The following is a 9701-nucleotide window of genomic DNA, read 5'->3' as shown; positions in this document are numbered from 1 at the left end:
GGGCACGGTGGCTCAAGCCTGTAATCCCAGCACTTTGGGAGGCTGAGACGGGTGGATCACGAGGTCAGGAGATTGAGACCATCCTGGTTAACACGGTGAAACCCCGTCTCTACTAAAAAAAAAAATACAAAAAACTAGCTGGGTGAGGTGGTGGGCACCTGTAGTCCCAGCTACTCGGGAGGCTGAGGCAGGAGAATGGTGTAAACCTGGGAGGCGGAGCTTGCAGTGAGCTGAGATCCAGCCACTGCACTCCAGCCTGGGCAACAGAGTGAGACTCCATCTCAAAAAAAAAAAAAAACACAAGGTACAGTCTGGATGGATCCCAAGATGCCTTCGGATGGTGGCCTTTGTGAGAGTCATGGAGGGTCTAGGGTTGGGGGGTGTGGAGAGATAGTCTCTTGGACCTGAAGCCTAGAGCATGACTTAGCTGGTGCAGGAGTGGCCTCCTTCTCTCCTGCCCTGGGAGAGGCTCCGCCCACTACTCCCCACTTCCCCCATGAAACCAACTGTGTCTTTGTGCCAGGAAGACTGGGTGCAGAAGGTGACTGTCTCAGTGGAGCTGGGTCATCTCAGGTGGGGAGTTGGGGTTTCTGAAGGTGAGGACCATCTGGGCAGGAGGGTGCTTCTCTGAGACACTTTTCCTCATACCTGTTCCTCGCCAGCAGGCCCTGGCTCCTGGAACTTTTGGCTGCCATGTGCTTCGCGAAGGTGAGTGAGAGGCTGCGTGTGTTTTGTGGGCATGTCTGAAAACAGACCGTAAGGATGCGGGTGCCCTCAGTATTTCCCGAGGTGCCTGTGTGTCAGGGCTCAGTCAGTGATGCCCAGTGGCAGGTGGATAGTGATGGGGTGAGAATGTCACTGGAGGCGCCGGAGGTCACATCTGTCGGGGGTGCTGGAGAATGGCAGGGGTGCAGATGAGAGGGAGCACCAGTCCCAGGAGCCCCTCACAGCCCGGAAAGCCCGGGACAGGGGTGGGGCAGTGCTGTCCTGGAAACGACTCAGAGAAGGATCCTCTCAGAGGCTGGGTCAGCTGGGCAGGCCCAAGAGCAGGGCCTGTGTGGGTCCTGGTGGGGGTCAGAGGAAACCCAGGAAAGGGTCTCTTCCTCCTTTCCTGGGTTTCCTCTGACCTCTCATTCTCTACCACTGCCCCACCCCAAATGTGAGGCACAGCACACCCTCCAGGGAGCTCTGCGGCCTGTGCAAATGGGTGAAACCCCGTCTCTACTAAAAATAGAAAAATTAGCCCGGATATAACTGCTACACCTGTAATCTCCACTACTAGAGGGGCTGAGGCAGGAGAATCGCTTGAATCCAGGAGGTGGAGGTTGTGGTGAGCAGAGATTGCACGATTGCTCTCTAGCTTAAGCAACAAGAATGAAACTCCATCTCAAAACGAAACAAAAAAACAAAAAACAAAACAAAACAAAACAAAGCAAAACAAACAAGAAAAGCATCAGATCTCGTGAGAACTCACTCGCTTTCACCAGAACAGCATGGTGGAAAGTGCCCCCCTGATCCAATCACCTCCTACCAGGTCCTTCCCTTGACATGTGGGGATTACAATTCCAGATGAGATTTGGGTGGGACACAGAGCCAAACCGTCTCAATTGCACCCTGGATGTGCTGACCCCTGTGATTTCCCCAAGTGTGGGACACCCGGCTGCATAATTTGTGGTAGTGGGGGACCGCACTCATACTTTCCCCTGAAAACAATAAAATAAAATAACAGTTGCTTAAATGGAATCAGGTGCCTATCTCCAGGCTTCTCTGACAGGCAGGCACAGGGAGGCAGGCGGCTCAATAGTGACAGCAGAAACTGTGGCTCCGATGGATCTACCCAGGTTCTAGATGTGGAAGAGCAAGGCCAGGCCCCTGACTTTCTTATTGATAATGGCGCATGGGTCTCCATGCCCTAGTGGGTTGGTTGAGGACTAGAGGATTTCAGCCTGGTGTGTCCTTGATTACAGAGCCGGAAGCACAGAACCGCTCCCTGATCGCCACCCCGGGCCTCCGGCATGAGGGGACTTTGGCCTCCGCATCTTTCTTATCATGACTCCCTCTTCCGTCCTCATCCCCCAGGCAGGGCTGGGGACACAAACTCTCCTTGGTTTTCTCCCAAGATCAAGGGCCCCAGGGGCTGGGGCAGAGGGGACTCCGGAGTTCCCCACCAGGCCCTGGTTTCAAGGGAGAGGCAAGAAGGCAGGGGTCAGATCTCTGGGCCTGAGGCCTCAGCACCCTGCAGTTGCAGAGCCCAGGGCAGCCAGGAGGAACGACTGGGAGGGCACTTCTCACCATTTTGGAGGCCACGCTCAACTGGTCCTGCAGAGGCTCCCGTCGTCCTCCACTTCCTGCCTCCGCTGACTCACACAGACCAGCCTCCCCCATTCAGGGGAGGCTTGGCATCCAGCAGCAGCTGGTGAAATAAAGATGGGGTTGGGGGCCCTGTCCTGTTCTTTCCCATCCTGTCCTGGGGTTCCATGACTCTTGCCTTTGGGCTGAGGAGGAAGAAGGAAGCGGAAATGGGCCACAGCTTGGGGAGGAGCAAACACCCACAGGGAGGCTCCCTGAGCAGCTCTCCTAGGGCTGAGCCCGCGGTCTTGGAGGGACATTGGGGTGTGCTCAAGGAAGTGGGGGGCTTGGGGACCAGGAACACTGCTGGAGGTCAGTATGTCCCTCCTTGGTCTGCCCTTTCAGAGCATTGGATGCACTCTTGAGTTTCGGAGCAAGCGCTCCTTGGCTCCAGCCTAGAGCCCAGCCTGGGAAACAGCTGGACAGTGACCCTGACAGTCACCTTTGGTGGCCCTGGTCACCCTGAGGGGCCCTGCTTGCTTCCAGCCCCTGTCCTAGCAGCTCCTGCAGGGCTGAGGGAGGTGACCGGGGGAAGGAAAGGTGTCGCCAGGCTCTCTGGGCCCTGCTGCCCCCAGTCTTCCTGAGGAAGGAGGCAGCTGGATCCAGAGTTCTCTCTGCAGAGCCTCAAAGGGCCCCACAGGTTTTCCTCCTCTGCATCCTGCAGAAACCTCTGACCTCCCTTTATCCTGGAAGGACTGTCTCTGGCCTGAGACCCCAGCTCTGAGGGGCCGCCCATGGCCCGACCCTGGCGCCGCCTCTCCTTACCCTGTGCCACATGCTGGGATCTCCCCTCCACTACTGCTCAAGTTTTTTGTTTTGTTTTGTTTTTCTGAGACAGAGTTTCACTCTTGTTGCCCAGGCTGGAGTCCAATGGCACAATCTCTGCCTCCTGGGTTCAAGCAATTCTCCTGCCTCAGCCTCCCAAGTAGCTGGGATTACAGGCATATGTCACCACGCCCGGCTAATTTTGTATTTTTAGTAGAGACGAGGTTTCTCCATGTTGGCCAGGCTGGTCTCTAACTCCTGGCCTCAGGTGATCCACCCACCTCGGCCTCCCAAAGTGCTGGGATTACAGGTGTGAGCCACTGCGCCCAGCTGCTCAAGTTCTTTCTACCATTTCCCCAACCTCTCCAGTGACTCCGTGTCCCCCTTGACTCACCCCTCATGTCCCCCTTGGCTTCCTCTTACCTAGAAATCCCTCCTGCTGTGTTGTGGTCCCCAGGTGCTCTGTCACCCCCAGCCTGGACAGCAGTCTCCGCCTCCTAGCTGGTGTCCCTGGTCTTGCCTCTCTCAAGCCATTTCCATGCAGTAGCTAAAGCTGAAGTGATTTTATTACTAGAGAAGAAATCTCTCCCTTCCTGAGCCCTCTGCAGGTCTCCCATTGCACATGAGCACAGGGCTGACCTGTCAGGCCCCAGTCATTGGGAGCTTTTTTGTCCCCCTCCGGGACAGATGCTCTCCAGCTGCATCTGGGGCTCCTCCCTTCCCCAGGCCTGGCTTCCTGCTACTCCCTCTGCCTGGGCCGCCCCTCCCACATCCTTCCCAGGCCGCCTTCCCCTTATTCCCCTCAATAACCCAGCACCTTCCCTGGCACACAGTAGGCACTCAATACATCAGGAGGGCTTCCCGTGCTTCAAATGTGGCCTCTCCCAACTCTTCACCCTCCATCTCTCAGTTGACTGATCCCTCCTACTTGAAATATCCTTTCCTGGGGTCTTCCAAGAGAGGAATTTCTCCTGCAACATCTGGTGACATAGTCTCACTCTGTTGCCCAGGTGCGAGCGCAATGGCATGATCTAGGCTCACTGCAACCTCTGCCTCCCATGTTCAAGCAATTCTCCTGTTTCAGTCTCCCAGGATGCTGGGACTACAGGCACACACCACCATGCCTGGCTAATTTTTGTATTTTTTGTAGAGACAGGGGTTTCACCATGTTGATCAGGCTGGTCTTGAACTCCTGACCTTAGGTGATCCACCTGCCTCAGCCTCTCAAAGTGCTGGGAGCATGAGCACCATGCTGAGCCAAGTCAAGGAGTCTTTTTTTTTTTTTTTTTTTTTGAGACGGAGTCTCGCTCTGTCACCCAGGCTGGAGTGCTGTGGCCGGATCTCGGCTCACTGCAAGCTCCGCCTCCCGGGTTCACGCCATTCTCCTGCCTCAGCCTCCCGAGCAGCTGGGACGACAGGCGCCCACCACCTCGCCCGGCTAGTTTTTTGTATTTTTAGTAGAGACGGGGTTTCACCGTGTTAGCCAGGATGGTCTCGATCTCCTGACCTCGTGATCCACCCGACTCGGCCTCCCAAAGTGCTGGGATTACAGGCTTGAGCCACCGCGCCCGGCTCTTTTTTTTTTTTTTTTTTTTGAGACGGAGTCTTGCTCTGCCGCCCAGGCTGGAGTGCAGTGGCCGGATCTCAGCTCACTGCAAGCTCTGCCTCCCGGGTTTACGCCATTCTCCTGCCTCAGCCTCCCGAGTAGCTGGGACTATAGGTGCCCGCCTCGTCGCCCGGCTAGTTTTTTTTGTATTTTTTAGTAGAGACGGGGTTTCACCGTACTAGCCAGGATGGTCTCGATCTCCTGATCTCGTGATCCGCCCGTCTCGGCCTCCCAAAGTGCTGGGATTACAGGCTTGAGCCACCGCGCCCGGCCCAAGTCAAGGAGTCTTATGTGACTAGTGAGTACTTACTGCACAGCACAGATCAAGGGCAGATTCCAGAGGAGAAAACATTCCAGGGTCAGATTCCTTGGCCCTCCCCACAGCTGGCTGTGAAGGCTAACATCTCCTCCTTCTCCCCCACTTTGGGTGGCGACACTCTCCCCACAGCTGCTTCCAGGCAGCCTGCTCCAGAGGTGCAGCTGTGTCCCTGTGCCCCAGAGGGACAGCTGACAGTTCGAATTTTGGTGGACTTGTAAAGAAATAAAGAGGGGCCATTTTGGAGAAGGCCATTTTACTTCGGGCGTTTTAATTACATTGCTGAGGCCGGAAAGCAATGCCTCGGGCAGGGAAGCACAGCCGAGAAAGTGGAAGGAAAGGGAAGTGGGGTGTGGTAGGAAAGGATATTCCTGCAGGCCTCCGCTATGGAGGACCCTGGGTAGGTGGCGCAGAGCACGGCTGGCAGAAGGCGGGCCAAGCTAGTATAGCGTCTCGCGGGCGTGGGTGCGCAGGTGGCGCAGCAGGTGGGAATTGCGGCTGAAGCTGCGGCCACATTGCGTGCAGGAGTAGGGCCTGGCGCCCGTGTGCACCAGCAGGTGTCGCAGCAGATTGCAGCTGCGGCTGAAGCTCTTGCCACACTCCACGCACTCCTGCGGGGGCTCGGCCTGCTCCTGCCCGGGCTCCGCATGGGTAGCCAGGTGCCGCCGCAGATGCGCGTTGCGCCGGAAGCTGCGACCGCACGTCTGACAGCTGTAGGGCCGCTCGCCCGTGTGGCTGCGGCGGTGGCGGGCCAGGTTGGAGCTATTGCGGAAACGGTGGCCGCAGGTGTCGCAGGCATGGGGCTTCTCCCCTGTGTGGATGCGCTGGTGGCGCGCCAGGTGAGCGCTCTGGCTGAAGCCCTCGCCGCACTCGCTGCAGCGGCAGGGCTTCTCGCCCGTGTGGCTGCGCTGGTGGCGGGCCAGATCCTGGGTCTGGCCGAAACTCTTCCCGCACTGGGTGCAGAGGTGGGGCCGAGGGCCACCGTGGGTCAGCAGGTGGCGGGCAAGGCTGGCCCGGCGCACGAAGCGCTTCCCACACTGCGGACAGGCGTAGGGCTTCTCGCCCGTGTGCACTCGTTGGTGGCTGACCAGCTGCGAGCTCTGCGTGAAGCTGCGGCCGCAAGCCTGGCAGGAGAAGGGCCGCTCGCCCGTGTGCACCCTCCGGTGGGCCACCAGGTGCTCGCTGCGCCGGAAGGCCTTGCCGCAGTCGCTGCACACAAAGGGCCTCCGGTCGGAGTCTCGGCGGCGGCTGCCGGAGCCTTCGGAGGACCGGTGGTCCTTGTCCCTGGCGTGGATCCGCAGGTGGCGCTTAAGGCTGGAGCGGCGCTGGAAGGTCTGGCCGCAGTGGGAGCACGGGACTTCGGTCAGCGGCGGCGCTTCGGCCTTGCTCTCAGGAGCGCAGGGAGGCTTCTGGTCCTGGGCGTGCGCCAGCAGGTGCTGCACAAGGCTGGCGCGGCGCTGGAAGCCGCTGCCGCACTCGGCGCACAGGAAGGCCGGCTCGGAGGAGTGGGTCAGTAGGTGCTTGCTCAGGTGCGAGCTCTGGCGAAAGCGGTGGCCACACAGGTGGCAGGCGTGAGGCCGCTCGTCCGTGTGAGTGCGCATGTGCAGCTTGAGAATGGAGCTGCGGCCGAAGCTCTTCCCGCAGCAAAGGCACAGAAAGGAGCGCCCGGCCGGGTGCGAGCGTAGCTGGTGCGCCTTCAGGCGAGACAGCTGCGGGAAGCTCACCCCGCAGTCCGCGCAGATGAACTGCGGCTCCGGATTGGGCTCGGAGACGCCCTCAGCCACTTTGACCTCCAAAATTTCACTGCCGCCAAGAAGGGACCCATCTCCACCAGGGCCACTCGCCGCAGCGCCCCGTCCGAGCATCTGGACGCAAGGCTCTCCCGGCACCCCAGGACTATCTGTCTGAGACTCTGCTAAGATGGGAGTGGGCCAGGCAGCCCCTTTGGGCTCTTCTTGTTTAAATTCCTCCTTGTCTGGGGTTCTGCTTCCGAATCCTGGGAAACAAGAGAAAACAGAGACGGTTAGGCCTATTCCCAGGGTCCCTATCAATCACCAGAACCTGATTGGCCTAGAAGTGGAAAGAAACCCAGGATCCTGCAAAGCTGTAGGTGAAAGGCCAGGCACGGTGGTTCACGCCTGTAATGTCAGCACTTTGGGAGGCCGAGGCGGGTGGATCACTTGAAGTCAGGAGTGAGTTCGAGACCAGCCTGGCCAACATGATGAAGCCCCGTCTCTACAAAAAATAAAAAATTAGCTGGGTGTAGTGGCGTGCGCCTGTGGTCCCAGCCACTCGGGAGGCTGAGGCAGGAGAATCACTTGAACCCAGGAGGCGGAGGTTGCAGTGAGCCGAGATGGTGCCACTGCACTCCAGCCTAGGCGACAGAGCGAGACTCCGTCTCAAAACAAACAAACAAACAAGCAAACAAACAAAAAAACCTGGTAGGTGGGTGGAGAGGATAGAGGTCAAACAAGGGTGCCCCTTTATTTGACCTCAAAACAAAACGTTAGCTGGGCGTGGTGGCACACACCTGTAGTCCCAGCTACTGGGGAGGCTGAGGTGGGAGTATTACCTGAGCCCAGGAGGTCCCGGCTGCAGTGAGCCATGATTGTGCCACAGTCTGGGCGAGTAACATCCTGTTTCAAAAAACAAAAAGGCCAAAAAGTCAGGTAGGGTCTGGAACTTCAGGCAAAGAAGAGGTGTCGGCCGGTCATGGTGGCTCGCACCTGTAATCCTAGTATTTTGGGAGGCGGAGGTGGGAGGATTGCTTGAGCCCGGGAGTTGAGACTAGCCTGGGCAACATAGCAAGGCTCCATCTCTTAAAAAAAAAGACAAGAAAAGAAAAAGAAAAGAAAGAGGCATCAGTGGTCACTACTCCAGGGAAGGGTTGCTTACCCAGGGGGTGTGCAGGCCACGCCTTATTCTCTGGCACATCCTCAAAGGTCAGGGACTCCTATATCAAGAGCAGAAACCCTTGGTGAGTGAGGAACATGCCTCAGGAACCTGTGGGGAATGAAACACTTCCCAGGACTGAATCAGGAAAGTTATGGATTTGCTAAAACGACAGTGGTAGGGAAGTTCCTGGGGCTTGAGAACACCTTGGGGTGCGGCCCAGCTCACCAGCACAGCTGCCAGCTCCTGATCTCGGGAACTCTCCTCTGGCCATGGTGAGCGGCCCTGGGGGCCTGACAGCATTGGGGAAGAGGGGAGGAAGCACTGTTAGAAGGAGGCCCTGCCTGCCATGTGGCTGCAAGGACACGCACCACATCATAGGTGAAGACACCTTGGCGCTCTCCTGTTCCGGTCACCTGGGGAGGCCCCACTTCTCACCCCACCCCAGACATCCAGGCCCCTTCCCAACACCCAGTCCTTGGCCTCCTAGGGCACAGGCTCCTCACTGCTTTCTTGCCGGGCCTGGAATGTCTTCTGGGGCCCCGGGCTCAGTGGCTGCTTTGAACTTGGGGGAAGTCTCCACTGTCCCAGCTCAGCAGGCTTGCCAGGCCTTGGCTGGGGTGTGGGAGGCTCATCCGATGGGCCCAGCACTGAAGGTTCTTCTGCAGGCAATTCCTTCTTGGGGCTGTGGCTGGGCACCTGGGAAGCACACCCCTTTTCCTCCAAGGTGACGTCTGCACGGGGACAACTCTTGCCAGCATTACAACTAAAATCCTGTTCAAAACACATTCAAGTTAAGTGACTCCCGGGGTAGCAGCCTGTGTCCTTCTGACTCCGAGGGGACATGGGACGGAAACGAGGTGGGAGTCAGACAGGGCAGGAGTTAAGAGGTGAAGAAGGAATGGTCAGGTAGGGGAAAGTGGAGTTTCCAGAGATTCTTCACTGAGGAGATCAAGTCCCCATCATCCGTATACTGCTCAGTCCACTGCCCCACCCTCTCACCAGCGGCCCAGCGTGGCTGGGCTCCCGGTGGACGCCCTCCAGCAGCAGCACCACCTCCTCCCCGTCCCTGAGTGGCTGCCCCTGCAGGCGGCCCAGGAGGTGCGGAGGCAGCACACTCAGGAACTGCTCCAGCACCAGCAGCTCCAGGATCTGCTTCTTGGTGTGCAGAGCCGGCCGTAGCCAGTGGCCGCAGAGCTCCCGGAGCCGGCTTAGGGATGCCCGTGGCCCCATATCCTCCTGATACTGGAAGCATCTGAACAGCTGGTGAGCCACCTCGGGCCTCAGCCTGGACTCTGGCCGCCTGGGGTCCTCTGGGCTAGCAGCCTCCTCCTCCTCCAACTTGACTTCCCCCAGCTGCTCCTGCTCCAGGGCAGCCAAGATTGATTCTTCAAGCATGCTTCACTGTGGGGATGCCTCCCTACAGCGGGCTCCACTCTCGGGTCTCTCTCCTCTCTTCCCACACCTGCGAAGGTGAACACCCTGGGTTAGGATCTGCTGCGAGGAAGGTGGCCCCACACCTAGGTCATCCATGTTAAAAGACACCCAATACGCAGACCTAGAGGAATAGTTTTACTCAATGGGTAATGGCTCATGAGGGCAGGACAGCCCCTGGTCTCAGGGTTACCAACAAAGCAAAGGCCAAAGAAAACTGACAGTTCTGTATTATCATCCCTCCTTAAAGCATTTAGAAATTTGCATCACTTGGCCGGGCACGGTGGCTCAAGCCTGTAATCCCAGCACTTTGGGAGGCCGGGATGGGCGGATCACGAG

At 58.1% G+C, this 9701-nt stretch overlaps 1 protein-coding gene and 1 pseudogene across 1 annotated transcript; one reads left to right on the top strand and one right to left on the bottom strand.

The window, feature by feature from the left end:
• The first annotated feature begins 1572 nt into the window (after nt 1-1572).
• LOC117098208 lies at nt 1573-1706 on the top strand (annotated as a pseudogene).
• Nucleotides 1707-5279: 3573 nt separating this feature from the next.
• On the bottom strand, nt 5280-9326 carry ZSCAN10 (zinc finger and SCAN domain containing 10). Its single transcript, XM_033236032.1, has 5 exons — nt 8931-9326; nt 8435-8702; nt 8157-8221; nt 7932-7989; nt 5280-7032 (listed from the first exon to the last, which is right to left on the bottom strand). Exons 1-5 carry the CDS (start codon nt 9324-9326, stop codon nt 5477-5479), a joined length of 2343 nt encoding a protein of 780 aa, XP_033091923.1. The 3' UTR covers nt 5280-5476.
• Nucleotides 9327-9701: the final 375 nt, after the last annotated feature.

This window comes from Trachypithecus francoisi, unplaced genomic scaffold, assembly GCF_009764315.1.
Source record: "Trachypithecus francoisi isolate TF-2019V2 unplaced genomic scaffold, Tfra_2.0 Lachesis_group15, whole genome shotgun sequence".
Lineage (NCBI taxonomy): Eukaryota > Metazoa > Chordata > Mammalia > Primates > Cercopithecidae > Trachypithecus > Trachypithecus francoisi.
Note: the sequence above shows the minus strand (reverse complement) of the source record. Positions and strands in the feature narration are given on the sequence as shown.

Coding starts and splice junctions, on each gene's coding strand:
- ZSCAN10 (XM_033236032.1), bottom strand. CDS start 9,326: ATGCTTGAAGAATCAATCTTGGCTGCCCTGGAGCAGGAGCAGCTGGGG. Junction 8,703..8,930: donor CCAGCCACGCTGGGCCGCTG/GTGAGAGGGTGG, acceptor TGTTTTGAACAG/GATTTTAGTTGTAATGCTGG. Junction 8,222..8,434: donor CCAGGCCCGGCAAGAAAGCA/GTGAGGAGCCTG, acceptor CAATGCTGTCAG/GCCCCCAGGGCCGCTCACCA.